The 22,664-nt window shown below is 44.1% G+C and overlaps 4 protein-coding genes across 9 annotated transcripts; 3 read left to right on the forward strand and 1 right to left on the reverse strand.

Annotated features, from left to right (window-relative positions):
• The first annotated feature begins 592 nt into the window (after positions 1–592).
• LOC135401218 (ATP-dependent (S)-NAD(P)H-hydrate dehydratase-like) lies at positions 593–1,992 on the forward strand. The gene has a single exon (XM_064633491.1). The coding sequence runs from the start codon at positions 811–813 to the stop codon at positions 1,771–1,773; it is 963 nt and encodes a 320-aa protein (XP_064489561.1). The 5' UTR covers positions 593–810; the 3' UTR covers positions 1,774–1,992.
• Positions 1,778–7,116, forward strand: LOC135401217 (uncharacterized). Of its 5 annotated transcripts, none has more exons than XM_064633486.1 (9): positions 2,052–2,113; positions 2,325–2,411; positions 2,565–2,612; positions 2,697–2,776; positions 2,877–3,424; positions 4,645–4,719; positions 4,769–4,826; positions 4,898–4,988; positions 5,137–7,116. In XM_064633486.1, exons 1-8 carry the CDS (start codon positions 2,065–2,067, stop codon positions 4,985–4,987), a joined length of 1,035 nt encoding a protein of 344 aa, XP_064489556.1. In that variant the 5' UTR covers positions 2,052–2,064; the 3' UTR covers position 4,988; positions 5,137–7,116. The 5 variants fall into 5 exon arrangements, with proteins under 5 accessions (XP_064489558.1, XP_064489557.1, XP_064489556.1 ...); XM_064633489.1 differs by having other exon boundaries at positions 2,877–3,161; positions 3,225–3,424; positions 4,898–7,116; XM_064633490.1 differs by having other exon boundaries at positions 2,877–3,155; positions 3,225–3,424; positions 4,898–7,116.
• Positions 5,792–11,377, reverse strand: LOC135401219 (male-enhanced antigen 1-like). Of its 2 annotated transcripts, none has more exons than XM_064633493.1 (5): positions 11,192–11,377; positions 10,828–11,042; positions 8,629–8,694; positions 7,870–7,957; positions 5,792–7,722 (listed from the first exon to the last, which is right to left on the reverse strand). In XM_064633493.1, the coding sequence occupies exons 2-5, from the start codon at positions 11,020–11,022 to the stop codon at positions 7,583–7,585; spliced, it is 489 nt and encodes a 162-aa protein (XP_064489563.1). In that variant the 5' UTR covers positions 11,023–11,042; positions 11,192–11,377; the 3' UTR covers positions 5,792–7,582. The 2 variants fall into 2 exon arrangements, with proteins under 2 accessions (XP_064489563.1, XP_064489562.1); XM_064633492.1 differs by having other exon boundaries at positions 10,822–11,042.
• Positions 11,378–11,571: 194 nt separating this feature from the next.
• LOC135401216 (atlastin-2-like) lies at positions 11,572–21,478 on the forward strand. Its single transcript, XM_064633484.1, has 10 exons — positions 11,572–11,792; positions 12,957–13,165; positions 13,560–13,869; positions 16,451–16,739; positions 17,750–17,877; positions 17,941–17,997; positions 18,069–18,140; positions 18,302–18,451; positions 19,329–19,610; positions 20,673–21,478. The coding sequence occupies exons 2-10, from the start codon at positions 12,969–12,971 to the stop codon at positions 20,793–20,795; spliced, it is 1,608 nt and encodes a 535-aa protein (XP_064489554.1). The 5' UTR covers positions 11,572–11,792; positions 12,957–12,968; the 3' UTR covers positions 20,796–21,478.
• Positions 21,479–22,664: the final 1,186 nt, after the last annotated feature.

Consider the following 22,664-nt stretch of genomic DNA (forward strand, 5'->3'; position numbering starts at 1 on the left):
AAAAAAAGTTGTGTTGAAGTTTCTGAAAAAGTCATGTAAAATAATTTGTGATATCTGGTGAAACTTCAGGAAGCTATAAACACCAGATGGTGGTGAGACAACTTCTTGATTAATTTACACAAAAAGAAAATCTTTACACTCTCTAGTGATACACTAAATAAACACACACTTTCCCTCTCTCTTTCTCTCTCCCGTGGAGATTTTGGGGGTGCCTTGCAGTGGGACGACCTACACATAAGCTAGCGTGCGCTGGTACTGCAACTAACACGGCAAATGGAATCAGTAGAGATCCTGTTGGGCTTCAACGCACCCAATGATACGTGTTATGATGGGAGACTGTCAAAACCCCACTGAACATGACAATCATAACTAATTTCGAAACCGAAACCGTCCAACGGTACCACAATACAGGCCAGTTGTCCAGTCCTGCTGACAATGGCGGCGGCTAGATCAATGTGGACGGTTTCGAGCAGGTGTTGGCATAACCAAAGCCAGCTGTGTGTCGCCCAGTGTCGTACGGCGTTGCCCGAGTTGCGGAGGAAATGCGCGCACGTGCCCATGGTGTCAGTCAGTCGTTTGCAGTCACGTGCTCACTCAGCCGTAATGTTGGATTCTTATCCAAAGTCGATCCAATCCAGTTATAACCGCTGTTTGCCGTGTTCACGTTCGTTTCGGAATATCCACCAAACAAGTTACAGAACATCTCAAGCAATGACAGAAGTTATCAGCTGGTGACACTGCAACAAGTGTCATTGGGGACTCCTAGAAGCCATTTCTTCTCACGCTGCCTATTTTGTGTATCATCCACGAATGGCTTCCACGAACGAAGCATCGCCCTCCGCTTCCTTGACATCACTGGTCGGTGTCACGGAGCAGCAAAGCCTTGTTTGTTCTATTATTCCACCAATGCTCTACGACAGTCACAAAGGTCAAGCTGGCAGGGTCGGGATAGTTGGAGGGTCGAGTGAATTTACGGGTGCACCTTTTTATGCGGCCATGGCAGCACTGAAACTTGGTGCAGACCTTGCGTATGTATTCTGTCCATCATCTGCCGCCGTTGCTATAAAGTCGTACAGCCCCGAGCTCATGGTATCTCCGGTGCTGGATGCTCCTAATGCTTTAGACCGTCTTCGAAACGATTATCTCCCTCGACTGCACAGTCTTATCATTGGTCCAGGCCTGGGACGCAGTGATAAACTTCTCGACCTTCTACCAGGACTGCTGTCAAAGGCTCGAGAACTTCACCTGCCTATCGTAATTGACGCCGATGGACTTCACTTTGTGAGCCTTAAACCGGAGATGGTACGTGGATACCAGCGGGCTATACTTACTCCTAATGTGCCAGAGATGGAGCGGTTGCACAACGCTGTTTTGGGATACCCTCCTCCAGAGGACAAATACGCTGCGGTGCAAGGCTTGGCGCGTGCTTTGGGCAACGTAACGGTGATAGCGAAAGGAAAGGACGACATTATATCAGACGGCAATCTCTGTGTTCCATGTCGAGAACAGGGTAGTCCTCGTCGATGCGGCGGTCAGGGCGACGTCTTGGCCGGAATGGTGGGAACATTTTCCCATTGGAGTCACACTGCCCGTGGAGGAGACGATCTGCCTTTGAGAAGCCACAGTCCAACTCTAATAGCAGCACTTGGAGGTGCGATGCTGGTACGCCGCTGCGCTAGGCAGGCGTTCAGGAAGTGCTCCAGGAGTATGCTCACAACAGACATTCTACGCGAGATAAGGACTAGCTTTGCTGCGCTATTTCCCGTGGATTGAATGATTTTAGGACAGAAGAAATGAGCAGACGGCATGTGACACATCGAACAGAAGAGTCGTAGCAGACGACATAATGCTGCTGCCGCGGTCACCATGGAAACCGCGAACGTGGGTATGTTTTGTCCGTTGCCACGCAGTTGTATTTGTCCCGTTGATGTGTGCCTAAAGAACTGTATATACTGTAGAAAGAAGTATTAAATTTTATAATTTCAAAACAAGCAGGCTGTGCGTAGTAAGACTGCGTGTGTGGAATGAACAGTCGCGGGATGCGCCACGGATTGCACCGGAGCAATGCGAAGAAGTGGTAACTACTCGTGTAGGCAACTTCCCATTATATTACGTACGCGACCAATCTTTTTCTGTTGTCTGTTTGCTGAGCAATTTTCGAATAAATTAATATCTGGTATGCCACTTGTACAAACAAATTCTGCTCGATTTTCCTATCCTTACAACACTGCGTTTAATTTCGTCCACGTATCATGTATTTTCTTTTGAATATTTTAGTGCACTGAAGCTAACTATAGTAATAGCAAGCAATCTTGATCATGCAGACAATGTGTTTAATCAAACACCATGGGAGGAATACCTTTCAGCAAGACGCAATGCTTTCCACCTCAAAAAGATTTACAGTGCAAAAGGTATGTAACATGCAGCTGTTGCAGAGCGTGCAATTACACTTGCAGTGCCAGGACAGGCTTATGGTCACACACAAGTTTCAATTAGTGCAAAAAAAGTGCATGAATGGTGAAAAATAAATATTGCTCTTGCTTAACAATCCATTACTACGTCAGCAACTGTGGATACCAATCTTCCAAAGCACAACTCAAGCTATCTTTCTCGTAAGTTTCTTTTGTTTCTGGTGTCAAACAGATCACGATTGGTCACAATATAGCAGCAATGTTAAGCTATATTTATCTTTCCAGGGGTGAGAGGAGCTAACACTGGTCATGCAGTACAAACTAACTCCCCGGTAGCCATGCAATTTCCTGATAGATCGCGGCAGGTATTAAAAAGAAAATGTAAAATATTGAATTGTTTACTAAGCACCTTTTGAACTGCTGTCTTAAACTAACCACATCCCCCCCCCCCCCCCCTCCCCCAAGGTGTCACATCATCAAGATGAACTTCAACCTTCCATAGTTGCCACAAAAATCACTCTCTACCTACAAGCCCTTAATAAGGATGCATGCAGTGATATGACCACGGATGCGCATTTGCCACCACAGAGTCACGGCAAAGATGAGGATGCACCATCAAAAGTGATGCAGAAGAAACAAATCTTTACTCAACACTACCCGCAAATTCTGGCAAAATCGAATGCCAAGTCAAAAATCGCATCCATGAACTGGTGCTACAATGGCCCACGCAGGAAGACACGGCAGGTTGTTGTCAGTATTTCATACAAAGTATTCCTCACCCAGAGAAGTACACACAATTTTCCTTTCATGCAGGAAGCTAAAAGAAAGAAAGATGCAAACTTCGTTATTGTAACCACGCAAGACGCTACCTTGAAGAGAGATGAGTGGCTCATTGACCAAGCTGAACGTGCCGAGAGGAGGGCTGGCACAGCACTCAGTGTGGCATGCCACACACCAAGTGGTGACTCGGCCTTCAACGAAAGCGTTGTGGAAAGTGGCCACCCCTTCACAGTGTTCGTACAAGTCAGCCATCATGTGCATAGAGTCTGGGTTGCCAGATTTTGTTACTTTCCGTCTGTCGTGGCGCAGAGATTTGGGCAGTGGGACCTGGCTATTTTCTGGCCACTTTAGGCCAACTTAGTTTAAAGATCAGTCTGCTATACTTTCAGAACATCCAACATAAGGGATACTGAGAGAATTGCTAAGCAGCCGAGCTAGTGACCCAAATGCATGACGGTAAAACCCACCTGATACTAGGAGTGGAACAAAAAAATGGATATACACAGTTGTTAACTCAGGGGGGGGGGGGGGTTTACTACAGAGGCGTTGCCAGAAAAATATTTTGGGAGGGGTTATATGGGCACTTTACATGGGAGAGGAGGATTTACCCTAGTTTCCCTCTCCCAAATGCACTACCGAAGGTACCATTTTGAGGGGGTTGAACCCCTAGAAGCCCCCCCCCCCCCCTCCTCTGGCTATGCCAGTGGTCATGTGCAGAGATGAGTGCGGGTATGAAAATTCTTACTTGCAACCACACCGCACCCGCAGATCCCGGCGCGTATCCGCATACCCGCCTATATACCCGCAGCCCAATGCGTACGCATGTTTCAGTTATGCCACATGATCGTCACAGCACGAAATGATTTATTGATGCAGGGGACAATGTCTTTAGCGAGCCCCTTTTCGAACGCATACGCTGTGGCGGCTGCTGACATGGTTGCCAGCTTACTGATGCTAAGAGTACCAGTGGAGGTCTCGAAAAATAGCCAAAATTAACCCTACGTGGTAAACAACAACAACTTTATTTTGAGACGACGAATTGGAAATAGAACGTCTTGGAAAGTATTTTGAGCCAAATGATGGCAATGAATCGGGTCATACAGCAAAATCTGACCTGTTGGTTTTGCGCCTGCGGGTATTGCGGGTATACCCGCGTAATCCGCGGAGGCAGTGCGGGTCTACACGCACCTTACACTCAACCCGCAGTCACACGGAAAGGTGTACCCGCGAAGAACAAATCTGTGCGGGTATCTGCGGGTATACCCCCACCGCACTTAGTCGTGTAATTGAAGAGTTTTGGATATATAGCCCAGTTTCTGTCTACAGCTTCTGCATGGCTCAAAAAATCTTTCTCAATGTGTGAAATCTAAAATTTCCCTCATTAGAGTCTTAGTTGTGTGTGTCACCTGTGCCCTTTGGCTATTAGTGTCTTCATTTACGCCTCTTCTTGTAGTGAGGAGCGTCGTTACTTCAAATTTCTGTCCGACATCACGGAGGAGATACTTGGTCTAGGAATATACTCGAGCAAGTAAGTAAGAGCAAGAATTAAGAGTATCCCACAATAAAACTGCTTTCAGCATCATACGTAGGGTGTGCCAGGAGAACATAGAGAGAAACAAGGCGAGCCTTGACAAGGTACCACCCTGGCTGCAGCACACTCACAGAAGGAAGGTTTGATGCATTACCAACTGCCATGCATTTTCTAGGACATACTCCAAGACCTTGCTGACGAACTTCTTCGAGACATTGGCATTGACAGCACAGCGGAGGAAGACCCTGATTCCAACACACCCTGAGGTAATGTGCAGTGAAGGAAGTTCCCGACAAACTCGAGTTTATATGCGAGCTCCGATGTGTGCGCACCAGCATATATTCGCACAATTTTGCTATTTGCTCTATAAATAATTCTGTTTTACAGCAACTGCCAAAATTTACATTTTTATAGCATCTACAGGTTGTGACAGTTAGTCAAAGTCAAAGGACACTCAAGAGGATATTGTGGGAAAGACAAAAGAAACAAAGTTCCACTAGGAGAGTGCACGAGAAAATAAAGTTCTTTTTCAGTTGTCTCTGACCTGCAGCTTGTGCTCCGATCCTGCTCTGTTTACTCACTAACGAAAGTAGTAAAAGCCTTAGTAAAGAAGTAAAAAGTAAAGTAAGTAAAAGTTACAGTTAAAGTACAACGCATAGTTAGAGCCTGAAATTTTGGGGGAAGTATTTTTTTTCCCAATTGGGGGACTAAAACTCGGGGAAAATCAACGTGTGCTCTAAATTCATGCGAATTCGGGTGGAAAAACTGAGTGTGCTAAATTCGGGGAGAAATCGCACTGTAATACTCAAACGAACTGTACTGGTTTATTACAAACGTTGATGTAATTGTGTTTGCTGCCAAACAAGCTAGTGTGCATTCCTACAGATGTTTCAGTGAGGGCAATTTGCCGGGTAAAAATCGGGTTTCACCCTAAAGAGGCAACCTTCAATTCGGGGTGCAAATTTGGGGAAGAATCGGGTGAAGAAAGACTTCCATATGGGGTGCGAATGGGTTAAACCCTAAAACTTCAGGCTCTACTCATAGTCAGAGATAGATCAAAAGCCAGGAGACATATTCCTGTACTGTATTCCATACAAGTGCTTGACAATGTTTTGATGCTACACAACCATCACCATCAGCACACAAACAAAATGTTGTCCGAGCCTATGTGTGGACCTGGACAGCCTGGAACAGTCGTTTCGCCACTGTGCCACGACTCGGGCTATGACAGGTCATACTAACTCTTCCTCTCTGTGAATTTTTGAACTGGGCATACTTCACGCTTTTTCTGGTGAACCGACGGACAGATTAGCATATAAATGGTTCTACTGCAAAAAGGCCAACAAGGTACATTGTTTATCTTCGCGGCAAGCAAGTAAACACTGAAAGAGTACACGCTCTTTCTTTTACCACTGCTCCTTGAGAGACGATTTCAGGAAAGGACATCTTTGCAAAATGTTATGTGAGCCACACTCAGTGCAAAAATGTTTCAGTGTATAAAGTCCACACCAAAATTGCATCTCTGTCTGTTTGTTTTGCCCAAGACCACAAAATATGAGGGCATGTACACATTGACTGATTGACGAAGGCATGTACACAGATAGTCAAAGCACTCGAGCTGTGTTGCCAGCTTGTGGCACTGAAACTCTGAGAGCTTGCAAAACCTCACGGTCGAAAGCCTACTGCCAGACCGATTTCGTCTCGGTTGTGTGAAACATTAAACAAAGAGACTGTGTGGGCTGGTTGATATATCATACTTGGTAAAATCTTTAAAAAGAACCCAGTGCCGGGGAACATTAAAAGGGCAGAACGATAAAACAAACGACACAACACAGCACTGCATTTTATCGTTCTGTCCTTTTCATGTTCCCCGGCACTGGTTTTTTTTTTAAAGATTTTACCAAGTTGTGTGAAAATAGACGATTTCAGAAATTGCATGGATGGCCCACCAGGGAGCGCAGTGTTGCGAAAGCCCCGCTGCACCTTGGGATTTAGTTTTCATGAGTCAGAGAGAAGAAGAGGAGCGCAAACGGTTTCGGTTTTCTCTCTCCTTCACCTCCCGCACCTTCGAGCAACAGGCAGACGAGCACGAATGTAAACCATTTCCCACGACGCATTGCGCGATGCGCGTGACTTGGGCGACGGAGGGCCCCCGTGCGGAGCACAAGGGCAATATCTGAAATCGCCTATTGCAACACCACAAACACTTCTCTCTGAATGTCTATAACAACGTTGTAGCATTGCAAGGATTGCTCTAAGATGGCCTGCTCATTTAATCTGCACAGTAATACTTTGAATATCTTCCGCATAGTTCCCGCGAATATGTACTTTGTTGGAGATTTGTTTTGTTACTTGCAAATAAAAAGCAACTCAGAAGGTATATCATGGTGCTTCAAGTGCTCAATCCCGGCCTGTTCTTTCTCTACTTTGTCTGCCGACTGCTTTCCTGGCTGTCCATCGTAATACCAGTAACGTGCAGTGAACATGAGATTACCTTTCACTATGTCTGCAGTGCAATTGCTTTTGTTGTGTTTTTAGTACCTGAAAAGTAGCTTTATTGGATACTCTCGATAGCAGTTAATTAATAAACAAAGTAACTAAACATATCTTGGAAATAACTTTTTACGACCTGACTGCTTTACACTTCTCTGCAACGCACCCTTTATTTTGTCACGTCACCTTTATATTATTCGCCTGTTTCAAACAGTAACCAGAACGAGCATAAAAATAACTTTACACTGTCCTTACTGTCAATTTATGCCAAAATCATGAAGGTCTCAAAAGTTTCTCGAATTTACCGCTCATACCCACAGCAATTCCGTCAGAGCTTGCTGTGAATCACTGGAATGACTGTACTGGTTTACGATGAAGGCTGCGCCTGAAGTCGTTCGTACAGCCTTTTCTTCCACTCTTCTTCTGGAATATCATTTGCCCATGCTGGCACATGGGAACTGGGCAGAGAAACCTGAACCATGGCTGCTTTTATCTTTGCTATGTGATCTGCACATAGAAAGAGCATTTCTAATGCAGCATGGGTTATTCCGAGCCTTGTTTTCATGCAAATGTGACAACAGTTACAACAAAGAAAGAAAGTAAGACACGACTGACAGTTCAATAAACATGTGCACCAAGCTCCGCAACACATACCATCATCCATAGGTTCTACTCGGCGAGGTTCCACTGGCTTGAGCATATCTTCTGTTGGTCTCCATTCGTTTGGGGGAGCAGAAAAGGCCTGTGTGGGTAAAAAGTCTAAAGGTTCCATTGCTCTTCCTTTTCTTAGTGTATAACTGTGTGACAATACTAGTGCTTGATATGTAGCTTATATGTGTGACACCTTCACAATTCCTCTTTCTTTTTTACTACAACTCTTCAGAAATTTTTGAATGATTATGGTAAATTGGGTCTCATTTTTGGCAGGCATTAGTGATCAAATCATTAGTTCTGCTAAAATTAAAATCTGCTAATTTCAGTCTCAGCATGTACTATCCCCCCGTTATAGTGCCTGTTGACTTTCATGTTCGAAGCTACTACTCAGAATCCAAGATTTCAAAGAGATGCCAATTCACGTATATGATGGCAAGAAGAAAGGCACTGTACATACACAAGCTTCCGTGCAGCTGCAGAACTGCAACTTTGTGGCGCTTCACTTATGCTCCAGACAACTCAGAAGTAATCTCTTTGGATTTTCAAATATGGTTAGAGATTTGTACAGATAATTATTTGTCCTGAAAATTTCTGCAATAGAAGCTTTGCATGGAGGTACCACAAAGAAGAAATGTTTACAACAATACTAAATAGAATGCTAATTTCCATGGACAGTGGTTGTACTGAATGGACACGAAGTAATACGTAAGAAGAAATGTACGCTGCATAGCAGAACCTGCTGCCAAGCTGGGGCCTCACCTCATCAAATACTGACTGCACAGGAGCGTGATCCAGGATGTTAGGCGAGTCGCTTAATGCTTCCATCTGTCAATAAAAGCCTTAGGTTAAATGCGGTGTTTACATTTCTCGTAAGTAAGGTAAGTGTGCTTTCAACACGTGGATACGACATCGGAGATACAGAATAAAGAAGGGAAGTTGTTACTTAAGTTTCAGCAGTTATCAAAACACACCTCGGTCAGTTTTACGTGCGTGACATGTGACATACAGTCTTGCCCCGTTAATATGGACAATTCTGTCCCTGATAAAAACTGGCCATAAAGCGAATGGGTCCATATTATCGATTAGAGAAAAGCAAGACATTTACTGAGGAAGGAACGCAGTAATCTGGACTTGTCCACATGCATAATGATGCACAACCCAGAGTACAGAACATATTGGCAGTATGGAGAGTGTGGTGTTCGTCACCACTGTCCAAGAAATTGAAGCGCTGTGTGCAGTGCTTAGGGTTGCCACCAGGCCGGTATTATACCGGCACGGCCGGTTATTTGCGCGGTCTGCCGGTTGGAAGGTGATACCGGCAGCCTTTTCCCGGTATTTGCGGCTCAAGACCTTTCATAGGGGCTTTTACGGGGTGTTCCCTTCAACATTCCACTGCATCTTGAATAAATCTGGAGCACAGACCCAACTCCACAGTCACCAGTCGTTCTCTTAGTTATTCATTATTATGGTTATTCATTGTTATTATTATTTTCATTGTTATTCATTACATCTTGTGTTCGGAGGGGACAAGAGCAGTGGTTGTGCAAAGCTGTTGGTGGTTGTGTCGAGCCAGCTAGAACGTCCCTCACCCACTTTCCCTTTCCAACGAGTGTTTCCTCCTTTCCATCTATTCCACCTCCTCTCCCCCAGCCGGTATTTTTCACTCCGAAAGGTGGCAACCCTAGCAGTGCCTCATAAGCCATGTCAGCTGTGATCGTCGGCTTAGCACTGCTCAGATCGTCAACATGGCAGACTGAACAATTTGAACATTCACTGTCTGGTCCTGGCTTTCGATTCAACGGCCCTCAACATCAATTATCTGCCCAGCAGCCATTTCAAGGTCTGTTGCTCCAGTTTCTAATAAGCACTCTTGGAGTCTAGTATGGGGGAGGACCTCTCAGGTGTCACCGTCGTGCTCAAGAGTTTCAGGCCGTAGAATTCAAATGTGCCAGCAGTTAACAATGGTTGCTGGACTCCCTGCATCCCACGCTATTCTCAGCGCCTTCAAACACCATAGGAGGCCAACAGTTTGCGGCTCAAGCTAGCTCTGCTACAGGGCCCCCCGTCGCCAATTGTGTATTATATATGAGTTCAAAAAAAAAAAAACATTCCTTTCTACACAAAGAAGGTATACCCTCAGCAGCACTGGTCCAGTACTGGACCAATATTGGCAAATTATCGCCAATGTTCAGCCAATATTGGGCCAGGATGTTGTGCTGCTTAGTAATGCCACTTCAAAACATCTCGGTGGTCAGCCTTGATTGCTCGAATAATGCCAGAAGTGCGCCCACAAAAAATACAAGAATGCCATTCGCCTTGAGATACCTGTGCACCCAGTCCGTTTCTGCACTACGACAGGAACGTCCTAGGATCCCTCTCGGAACCCTCTGTCCTTCTTTGTCTAGTTATCGGAGAACCTGTTCCTGTTTTGCATGCAGCGAAATGTTTGCGAAACGACAGACGAAGTTGCCTACCCGTCCATAATAACGAGACAGAAACACAAAGGCCACAAAAGATTCAGTACCTTATTACACTCTCTATTATCAGAAAAGCGAGTTTCCATATTAACGAGGCGTAAGCACACTGAAAAAGTTTAGTCCTCACGAAAATTAACCATATTAACAAGGCACGACTGTATGTGCATTTGCGCATTTTGCTTTTGTTGCTCACCTCAAACACTACTGAGCTTTGTTCAATGGCATTGTGCATGCAGAACATTCCTCAGTATCGAACACGACTTTACTTGAGGTGTAAAGTGTTGTTATTTCGTCACTTTTCCTGGGTGAGACTACCTGCTGCTGAACTAAACGTGGCCTAAGCAGCAAAAAGGGTCTTAACGAGAGTGGTTCTGTAAACTAATTCAACATGGACCGGATGGCACCAGTTGGTTTGTTTTCCACGGGGCACTGAGCCCTCAAATGTTTTTGCTGGCTAAACAAACACGACACATACAATTACCCTATCGCCTTGATTTTCAGTTTCGGGTTCTTGAGGAAGAAGTTCATAGCCGCTGTAAACATTGGCGTCTCCGTCGCCGAACTCAGATTCTGAGTCTGACGAGTCATGCATGTGGTAGGCAGCAGGCTGGTGACTACCAGCGTCATCGTCTGAGCCTCCTTCCTCTAGGACGTCAGCTGGTAGTACAGGAGGCATTGCAAACTCTTTACTAACCACTGTAATAAACGCGAGAGCGCAAAGTTGAATGCAAAATGTCACAATATGTATGGCACATTAGAAATGAGTTTGAAAGTGATGTTACCATGTAGTTATTATGGGCAAACGACTCAATGGATATCGAATTTCACAGTTTGCAATATCTTACCGAATACAGGTCACTCTCTGGGCCGCACACATCAACTTCTCATAGTTCTAAAGGCGTTTAGTATGTGTGATTCCTAACTTTCAGTGAAATGCGAAGCAATGCTGTGCGAACTACTGTGACTGCTGTGACTGTGACCGCGCGCGGGTGGCGTTGCGTTTCCGCCAGTCTCCGCCTCCAGCCACCACCCCTCCTCCACTGTCTTTCACCACTTTCACATTCTGAAATAAACGTACAAGAGAAAAAGAAAATATATGTATATATATTCGAAGTACGAAAATAAAATTCATATGAAACACTGCAAACTTCACATATCTTAGCAATAAATTACCGAATTTCCGTACAAATCAGCTAGCGGACGTGACGCAGACGACTGACCGACTTCCCTAGAAAAGGGAACACTAGGGGAATAGCAGCAAGGAGACGTTGCAGGCTGGTTCAGTGTTGGAGTTCGAGTTTGAATTGTTGGACACAGTGAGACGATCAAAGACACTTTACTAAGGTTATTTCCTTTTGTGTGTGTGCCAAAAGAAATACTGTTCTAAAAGAGCATGACCGTCTGAAGGAAGCATTTTCTTCTGATCATTAACCACCTCGGAAAGGGGTGAGTGCTGTTCCATTTTCGAATGGTCACCTGTGACGGCTGTAGGTTATTTTGAGACCTTCAATTTGTGCTCCAAATAAATCTCAACACCACCTTGAAGAGCAACCACCAACCTTCTGTAATTCGGGTTCACGAACGCGCGTGGGAAACGAACGCCTGTCTCAATACTCCGTCCGTTTATCACTTTAGTACGTTACCTCGATTGCCCGTTAAACTGGTGCTCATAGCATCTTTCACAAAATTTCGTCAAGACATAGCCTCTTTAATACAACCTGTATTCTCATTACAAGGATGATAGGCTGTTCGAGAAGCATTAGTACCAGTTTTACCTGTGTCAGAGAATGTTGTTTAAAACGTCATTTGACCAAGGAAACTTGCAGATATGCACGCACATCCAGTACAAACTCGCGTAGCAACCGCGAGAGTGCATGTGAGCTACATCTCGGGCTACTATCACAGCTGCTCGAAGACTATTTGCACAAACTTGACGAAACAGCTGCTCCAATAGTGAAAAAGCTGCACTGTTAGCTGGCTGTTACGTGCTTATATGTTTATTGCGTGTCAAATAGATGTAGTATGCACATAGAGGTTAATTCGGATCGCACAGCTCATCACAACCGTGAAGCATGCACGCTTTGTACACGCGAATGATAATATAACCTGTCGGTTCCGCATAATTTTGTTTCAAGGACGCACGCGGGTGGCGCATGATCTCAGCTCTCAGAACAGGCCGGTGGAAGTTCACCGGGACAAACTCGCGGAACGTTAATTGAAGAGCAGCGAATTAAGGGGTTCTAAAGGAAGCAGTTGCAAGCAATAGATACTGTAATGGTGTCTCCACTTAAACATTTTTGCCTTCTGTTAAAATGCAGCAGTTAATCGTCGTATGCTGTTTTTCATTCATGTTGTGGAGATAAATTTTGCTATATGTGCTTCAGGTACTGTTGACTATTACACCTTACATGCTCAAGTAGTGTTGAAAACTTCCCGGTAAGTGTGCAGGGAAGCAGCATACCATTGATGGTGCACATAAGTCTCATTCACAGTTCTGTGATATGCAGGTCTGCTGATCTACCAATCTAATCTACTGATTGATGAATATATCACATACGTTCGTTATGCTTTTCATGTTGACTTCATTGTAAATTCCTTTTTCTCACTCAGAGCGTACCGGTGATGGAGGTTATAGAGCCACAGAAGAGTGGACCACGTCAGATCTTGACATCCAAGGATGACCATACCTTTGAGCTGGATGAGGCAGCACTGGCGAGCATTTTATTACGGGAGGATATAAAGGACAAGCAAGTGGTCGTGGTTTCCGTGGCTGGAGCTTTCCGCAAGGGGAAGTCTTTCCTGCTTGACTTCTTCCTCAGGTGCGACCCTTGTGTTGCTTTGTTTTGAACAAAAATTGACTACGGAAATGACGTAGGTGAAAATTTTGCTTTACTTTTATGCCACCAGGCGTTCCAAATACTGTGTATACACTCTAAACGCAAAAATAAATGTTTGATTCCTGCTGGTCTAGCACAGGGAACACAATAATGTGTGCTCGAGTAGTCGCGCTAGTATTAAACTGCATTGTTCTTCTCGAAAAACAAGAAAGTCAGGCCTGTCTTTGGCCTTGTAGATGTAGGTGTGTCGTTCTTCATGGATGTATGGGCTGATGTGTGTATGATAGCATGTTTTCACCTCTTGGATTTGTGGGTGTTGATGTGGGTGAACTTGATGCCTCTGGGTGTCATAAGTCATTGTAACTCTCTCGTGCAGGTACATGCGGTCTTCGAGAGACACCGAAGACTGGTTTGGAGATCCCGACACACCTTTGCAAGGATTCTCCTGGCGAGGAGGATGTGAAAGGGATACAACGGGTATTCTCGTTTGGGATGAGGTGTTCACGGTGACAACGTCTGAAGGCAAGCAACTAGCTGTGCTCTTCATGGACACCCAGGGTGCCTTTGACTGTGAATCAACAGTGAAGGACTGTGCCACAATTTTTGCATTGAGCACAATGACAAGCTCTGTGCAGGTGTACAACCTCTCTCAGAATCTTCAAGAGGATGACCTCCAACACCTCCAGGTGAGGTTGGGTGCTCTGCGATTGTGTGAATACATGGAAGTGCGCAGAGAACTGTAGTTTTCATATTGCAGTAAAAATGAGAATTGTATCACACTTTGTTCGCACATAGTGGCATACGCCTGGGATCTTAATAGGAGGGCCACGCAGGTGTGATGCCTACGGCCTAATGTAATGTAAATGTCTAAGGCAGTTGTTGCGCTGGCCACTCTCCTAGAACCAACCTGGCCTCAGTGCTACATGGACTAGGACATAGTACCTTCCGTTGCAGCTTCAACGTGGCATGATCTCAGATAGTATTGACTGTCACTATACATGTACAGTGCTGGACAAAAGTTTGTGGAACACCGGAGCATCGTCACGCTCCCCCTCGGCGACACCCTGGTGCCGAAAGAGGGCACATGCGCACATTCATAGGGGTGGCTAAATAGACCGCTTTCTGGCCCAGATAAGCCGAAAGTCATGTCAGATCAGTTAGAGCCCTTGGAGGCTTTAATGAGATTAATCCTTAATGAGCCTTAATGCCTCATTAACCTTAATGAGATTAATCCAGCTTTTATCCACCGCTGTATTAAGTACACTATACATGTACAGTGAACCAGTGAGGAAATGTTAAGGGAGGAGCCTCATTGAAGCACTTTCTTACAGGTGCAGATGTTGGTTATGTGAATGGATGCATCTTTGCATCAGAGCTGGTTAGAAATATAAGGAGGTTAGTGGTTATGTGGAGAAGGCTCCTGAAGCATGCAAGTATTATATATATATATATATACAGGGTGTCCACGCTAAGTGTGAACAGATTTTTTAAAAATATATCAATCACTTTTTCTGAGATGAAATCAATTGCAATATAGCATATGCTGAAGGGTACTCCCTAGGAGGGCATTAACAGACTCAATGTCTTAATTAACTTTTTAATTATAAAAGCTACGAAGTTGCTCCAAGGAGAACATCTTATCTCTTCGGTCACCAGATACCAAAGCCGTTTTCAGAACGAAAATCCGTTCGATAGATCGTCCGCAAAAAATTCGTGAAGGAACGCCATTTTTTCTTTATTTTATTCATTGCGCATCTCTAGAGACGCGTCTTTCCTTCGCCCCCAATACGAGAGGATGAAAGAGCACACTATCGCCTCTTGCATCCTGGAAAAAGATTAAAAGAAAACAGAAAATGCAGCCCAAGATAAGGGCAGTCGCGATAGTCACCCGATAGATTTATGTTTTTGTTTTGTTTCTGCAAGTTAAAGCTAATCTTTGACGCATGAGGCGGCACTGTGCTCTTTCACTCTCTCACACTGGGGGTAAAGGAAAGACGCTTCTTTGAAGATGCGCAATAAACCAAATAAAGAAGAAAAAAAATGGCGTTCCTTCACGAATTTTTTGCGGACGATCTACTGAACGGATTTTTGTTCTGAAAATGGTTTTGGTATCCGAAGAGATCAGATGTTCTCATTGGAGCAACTTCGTAGCTTTTATAATTAAAAAGTTAATTATTGAAAGTTAATTAAGACATTGCCTTAGGAGTCTGTTAATGCCCCCCTAGGGAGTGCCCTTCAGCATATGCTATATTGCAATTGATTTCATCTCGGAAAAAGTGATTGATATATTTTTAAAAAATCTGTTCACAGTTAGCGTGGACACCCTGTATATGTGACGAAGGAGGCAACAGACGAGGAGTAGCTAGGAGAATACGTGTTTATTCTCTCGCACTCAAGAAGCAATTGCTCTTCCCCTCCGTTCTTGGGATCCCCGAGCTTCAGTTTATGACCCTGTCCCCCTTCGGGGTTAGACGGGGTGCAGGAGGGGCCACCCAGTCGGCCAGCACACCTGGACGGGAGCCGCAGGCGTTAAATATATGCATGTATATATTTATCATCATGTCGTGCAATAGATAAGAAATGAGTAGTTGCCATGCAAGGTATGAAAGCGTTGATAGAAAATAAAGGGGAGAAAAATAATATAGAAATAAATTGTCTGGAGAAGCTTTATTTGTGAAGTGTTTCAGAGTGACTGGTTAATGCTGAATATGTGAATAGCATTGAACTTGTGCATGAGATATGTGCATATGACTCGCATTCACATCCGTCGCGTGTGGATCTGAACCCGGTTTCCAGTATGTATGTATGTTATAAAAAAATGTGTCCGGGACCATGTATCATGTATAGGGCCTGACTTTTTAGGGTTAAACCCGTATCCGCCTGATATTTACACCCCGAACGAAATCTGTAAAATTCGGGTTTAACCCGAATCTACCCGAAAACATCCGGGTCGCGTGGCACACTCATAAGCGTGCATTAAAATAAAGTTTGATAACATTGCTAAACATTAGTTTCATGTTAAGACAAATTTTTATTAAACAAAAAAAAATCACCCGAATGCACCCGAATTCCTGATGACAGAAAATGCCGTAACGGGATTGAACCCGAACACACCCGAATTTTCAAATGGAAAATATCACCCGATATTTACCCCCCGAATTTGGCCAAAAATAAAACCCGAAAAAGTCAGGCACTGATCATGTACCACTGTATGTGTGCACAGTGATAAACAGGAGCATGTGTAACAGCAATCCTCTTCACTCGCAGTTGTTCACAGAATATGGACGTCTCGCACTAGAGGACACGTCGGAGAAGCCGTTCCAGAAGCTCGTTTTCCTCATTCGAGACTGGAGCTACCCATACGATGCTTCTTATGGTACAGAAGGAGGGAAGGTCATTTTGGAAAGGAGGCTTCAAATCTCAGAGCGACAGCATGCAGAGCTGCAGCAACTTCGCAAGCACATCCGCTCCTGCTTCTCGCAGATTGGTTGCTTCCTCATGCCCCACCCAGGGCTCAAGGTGGCCACTGCACCCACATTTGACGGACGCCTCTGTGGTGAGAATCTTACAAAAGTAGTCCGTGAGCTGCTGCCACGCATACACTTGTTCTTTAGGTTCCTGCATTGTTGTGCATGAAAAGCTGAAGCCGCGATATGTGTGGGTCGTCTTTCATGACGGTTTTGTTATTTCCTTTGATATCTGCGCAAAAACTGGTTGTAATGTTTCAAGCCAGGGTGTCTACCAACCTGGAAAACCTAGAAAACAGGGAATAGTCAGGGAATTTTGATGTGACTGGAAAAGTCGGGGAATTGTCAGGGAATTTGGCTAAAAAGCAGCTGAAGTCGGGGGAAAATCGCCGACAAGTGCCGTGATGATGCGCGGCGAATCGCGAGTGCCGACCGGTGGTTGAGAGGCGATGCCGCAGCAACGTTACTGCGAGTAGCAGTTCACCAGTATGACAAGCTTTGACACAGAAAAGTAGGGTAGCCTCACTAATACTTAATAAATGGTCTGTTTTATGTTGGATCTGCTATCAAAACGTATGAGCAGGCACCAAATTTCCCTTTTGTTTTTGTCAGGGAATTCGCTTGAAATAGTCAGTGAAAACCTGGAAAAGTCAGGGAATTTGAAGGCTGCAGTTTGGTAGACACCCTGCAAGCAGCTTGAGCTGATGGTTTGATAACACTGTCTTGCCTTCTTCGGTTTAAAAACCGTGGTGTCCATTTGAGGCTTCGGACACTTTTTAATTTACGGCGGGTATATCTAGGGTAATGGTTTTTTCAGTATGGTAAAGCGTACAGCTGTGTTTTTCAAGGAGTAAAAAAACTTGTATATATACTTTGTTACTTGACTGTGTTACTGCAAATGGGTTACAAAGTAATAGTTACTGCTGCCAGAGACGTTGCAAAGCAAATAAAGTGTTGTACAAGGGTTGCCTGTAAAGTACGACATACGCATTCAGAGGTGGTACATGCGGGTTCCAAGTGCTGTCCATCACTCTTGATGACAATGCTATTCTGCTGTGTGCTTGCAAAGAATTCCTTAAAACATGCGCATCTTTTGCAGACATCGAAAAAGATTTTAAAGACCAGCTGAAAGTACTAGTGCCTAGCTTACTGGCCCCAGACAACCTACTTGTAAAAGAAATTAATGGCAGGGAAGTCACGTGTCAAGAACTGCTGGAATACTTCAAGGTACTGAGGCATTTTAAACCTTTCTTCGAGACAGTAATAGTGATTCCTGTTGCAACAAATTAGGCTTACGTGAACATCTTCAAGGGTGATGAGCTTCCTGAGCCCAAGTCTATGCTGGAGGTAAATGACTTTTTTTTTTCCGTTATTAATGTTCGTATTAACATCTGTGATGATGTAAACTTATTTTTCAGGCAACAGCAGAAGCAAACAACTTAGCAGCTGTGGCAACAGCGAAGGACAAATACACTAGCGCCATGGAGCAGGTATAGTCTTTGAGTTTAACTTTTTCTTTTGAAGAAGGCATTCACTACGATAATGGGGAACAGCTTTGTGCACTGCTGGGATAATGGGGCAGATCTAGCTGCTTGAAGTGAAATGGGTATCGACCACCAAAGGATTGAAATTGTGCATGTATTCTCCGAAGGTATGCGGTGGGGAACAGCCATACATGAGCCCACGGCAACTGGAAGCTCATCATTTGCGGCTAAAAGACTCTTCGAGGGAGCAGTTTCTGTCAACGCGCAAGATGGGCGGGGAAGAATTCTCACAGCGCTACCTTGACCAGCTTATGGAGGCAAGTGTCATTATGTCATTACTACGTTACTACTGCGTCATTACTACTCATTATGTCATTAACTGTGACTGTGGTTTGCAGCTTTGGGAATTTGGAAAGATAAAAATGCTGCTATGGTGTATGCAGGCTCGTATTATTACACGACACACTGAAGGAACATTCCCAAAGATTCTTTTTGGATAATGTTTAGAGCCTGAAGTTTTAGGGTTTAACCCGATTCTTCCCCGAATTTGCACCCCGAATTGAAGGTTTCCTCTTTAGGGTGAAACCCGATTTTTACCCGGCAAATTGCCCTAACCGAGACGTCCGTAGGAATGCACGCTAACTTGTTTGGCAGCAAACGCACTTACATCACCACCTGTACTGAACCAGTTCAGTTAGTTTGAGTAACTGAGCCCGATTTCACCCCAAATTTTACACAGAGGAAGTTTTTCTTCACCCGAATTCGCGCAAATTTAGAGCACATGTTTATTTACCTGATTTTTACTCCCCGAATTTAGAAAAAAATATTTCCCGAAAACTTCAGGCTCTAATAAAGTTCCAGTGACACGGCATGTCGAACTAGTGACATTTTTGTGGGGTTTGTCTATATACATGCCTTGCAGCGAGCAGACTTGTTATTGCAGCGGTATAGATCTTGGGGTGCTAGTATATTATGTTGCAAATTACATTAACCTCACACATTCAATACAAACTTCCACCCCTTCCTAATTGGGGAAGATCTCTTTATACTGAGCTGCTATGGTTTTTGATAATAGTATGGTGGGTTCGTAAGGCAGACATACTAGCTTGCACACATGCACGATGATCCTTCACCATAATGTAACGTTTCACTTCCAGCTGGAATTAGCTACACAGTCAATTGTTCATTGTGCAGGAAATTGACGGGGCTTTCGAGAACTACGCCAAGCACAACGAGGGCAAAAACATCTTCGCAGCAGCCCGCACGCCAGCAACGCTTTTCGCCGTTGTGCTCTTCTTCTACTTTGTGTCCGGCATTTTTGCTCTCTTTGCGTTATACTCTTTCTCGAACTTCGCTAACTTGCTCATGGGTCTCTCACTGATCACCCTCTGCCTCTGGGGCTACATCCGCTACAGTGGTGACATGCGGGAAATTGGGGCGCAGATTGACACCGTGGCCAACCTCATCTGGGGCAGTGTAAGTTTGTCTTTGCTTTGGACATTGCAATAGTTTCCCACAAGTTTCAGTGCTGCATCAGGTGCTGATTATGATGGTTCCAAGTGCTGGGGGAGCGGCTAAAGGTGGTAAAAATCGATAGTAAGGTGCATCTCGCCTTCATAAGCACCCTAGAAAGGCGCATTGTCACGGGAATGCGTCCGAGTGACACGGTGGCTGGAAATTTGCATGCTGTATTGACCAATGTATCAACTATGTCAATATCAACTGTATTGACATAAGGATAACTGCAGCTTGGAAATTAGTCTCTATGTGCGCTTCTGCAGATGCAGAGTGGGCTCTGATGATTAGAATTTGCGCTCTAAAGCCTGAGCAACATAAAAAATGGAAAATAAAAGTAATGACACTCTTGCTTTTTTGCCTACTGCACTCAGTAGAAGGTACTCTGGCAACCCAGTAAATCAGTGGTCCTCAACTGGAGTTCTGAGAACCTCAGGAGTTTGTGCTGCCACAAGTGAAACTTAAGTGTGCACCAAGGCTTTCCTTTGGCCGACATTAGTATCTGACTGTACCCAGCTGCGCCGAACATCTTATCGTTGGAGTTCAGACCGTACGACATCGCAGCCGAAGATTGTCGTAGAGAATAGAGCTGGCAGCTATCGTCATCACCTGCTGGCTCGACCGACAATCCAAAATAAAAATAAATTATCCAATAATCTTAATAATAGACAATCGTAACTGATAATTCGCTACTTGTATGACACCTAGCTTGCCTGAGTTGTGTCTACCATTGTGTAGTACAAGCTTTCTAAAATTACATACATTGAGGTCCACTGCAGCAATAGATGCAATAGTGATTCAGCACATACAAGTTTAGAATTTGGTAGAAGGGTTATTGAGGAATATTTGGCAAGCCACTGGTCATCATAAATTATAAAGTAGCAAACCCCTCTTGGATGGGTGAATTCGGAAGAAAAAAAAATTGTATTCGAGATTACCGATGCTACCACACTAACGAGGAAAAGTTACACAAGGCCTGCTCCACTGGTCTCTATTCAACGCCCTTTTTCTTCCCCGTTCCAGTTGCTGAAGCCACTCTACAAAACTTTGATGCAAGATAGGGTTCTGCCTCCCCATTTGACTGGCGGTGCAGGAGAGGGCACTAGGGGACCACCACCCTCCAATGGAAGGATAAAGGCTGCATGAATACAGCGACCTCAAATCCGTGCAAACGGGCAGCTGTGATGTGCTCACAGATAGTTTTGCATGAACGGTTGTTAAACTTGGCTCAGTCCTGCCATTCATCTCCGTGTGCCCCCTTCCCTATGCAAGAAAGCTCAGTTGCGGCTCTTCAGAAGTCGTCGCCTGTATCACCCAAGTGCCTCCACTGTTTGACAATAAAACGAGCAAAATGGGTTTTAATACAAATACTGCTCCTGTTGCCCGTGTGAGTGAAATGCATCTAGAAATATTTTTCTGTGCAAGTGTGTTATACTTAAATGCTGTACAGGTTACATCGATGCTCTTTGAATGTGAACACTGACTTTGAGGCTCAATAGCTCCATTCCCCTTTCTTTGTAACATAACGTATTAACAATATATTCTGGGGTTGTGTGTACAAAACAGTGTAAATAATCGAGCGAACGATGTGTGAAGTGAACGATTTGATCTGATTTTGGTCTGTATAAATGTTCAGTTTTGGAAGTGGCCAAAGTGTACTTTTAATTGGCTTTGTTTCTCCCTCTATTCTTGCGTTGCATTGTAGACTTGTTTTTTAGCGAGAGATGGAATGATTGGATATACACTATTAGGTATTAAAGGATTGTTACTTGTTTGTGCTCTTCTATAATTGTCATGGTTTCCTATTAAAATGAATGAGATTAACCATAGTGCAGCCTTTGTCCTTCAGTCTGCATTATGTTCCTTGTTTTCTATACAGATACCTCCTTGGGAATGAATCACAACAAATACACTCAATGAATACAGTGCCCTCTAACTGAACCTCTGTATGATGCAATAAGGGGTTAAGTAAAAAAAATACCAAACTGAGAAAGTGTATACTTGCAGCTGGCATTCCTCGGATAACTCAAATGCAAAATGCATGCATGTATGTGGCTGCTCCATACGCATCTCCTGTTAGCATTGTTCTAGGCTCTGTGACTTAGCAGAGACTGAACAAAATCCAGTGGCATAACTTATCCCCCTTTTCAATATAACACCATATGCACAGGGCTTTGGTGCAAAAAAAATTTCATAAGGAGCCTTGCCTTCATGGCTGTGTGTAGTGTAGCAGCCACAATTGGGATTATTGCACTGCTCAATGGGCATACTCTTGAAAATAATGTCTTAGGTGACCATCGTAGTAGGACTTCTTAGCAGAGTGCACACGTTTTTGGCGATTACAATGCTCAGTAGCACTGCTGACACTGTCACGTGAGGTAGAAAGAACGTTCATGTCCGCCTCGTAAAAAAATTAGAGCTACACAAGAGGCCTGGTAGCTGTCCATCCCATTGACACACACACATTTCTCATTTCTTACCCTCCTGTAGCAGGTCAATAAATTGTAATACGGTCCTAAATTTTCTTTAGCATGTACATTCTGGTATTTACATAACATTGCAGCAAAAACATTGAATAAGATTGAATATATGTAGGTTCAATTGAAGACTCCACATTATATGAAAAAGCTTAAGTGATGAAAACGTGATAGCAAATTTCATACCTGTTCAATGAAAGTACCATCCTTGTGGACGATGGACCCCTGAAAGGGGGTACCGATGCCATTCTAGACAATGCAAGTACATGACAAGACAGTATAGCAGGTAACCCCTGTACAAATCAAAAACTTTTGCAGAAGGAATGTTTCATTACTTGGAAATAAGTTATATTTCTTGTACAATAGATTTCACTTCTGGCTCACACATTAGTGAATCACATTTCAGTAGCATTTATGCTGATCAGTGTTATGCTGCACTGTAATGCATATTAATTGTCGTATTATGCTGATGACTAAGTACGAGCAATAAGGGAGATGATCAGTGGAAAAATCAAATATTAACTTTAGTATCTCTCCT

Source organism: Ornithodoros turicata, chromosome 7 (genome assembly GCF_037126465.1).
Source record: "Ornithodoros turicata isolate Travis chromosome 7, ASM3712646v1, whole genome shotgun sequence".
In the NCBI taxonomy this organism is placed as follows: domain Eukaryota; kingdom Metazoa; phylum Arthropoda; class Arachnida; order Ixodida; family Argasidae; genus Ornithodoros; species Ornithodoros turicata.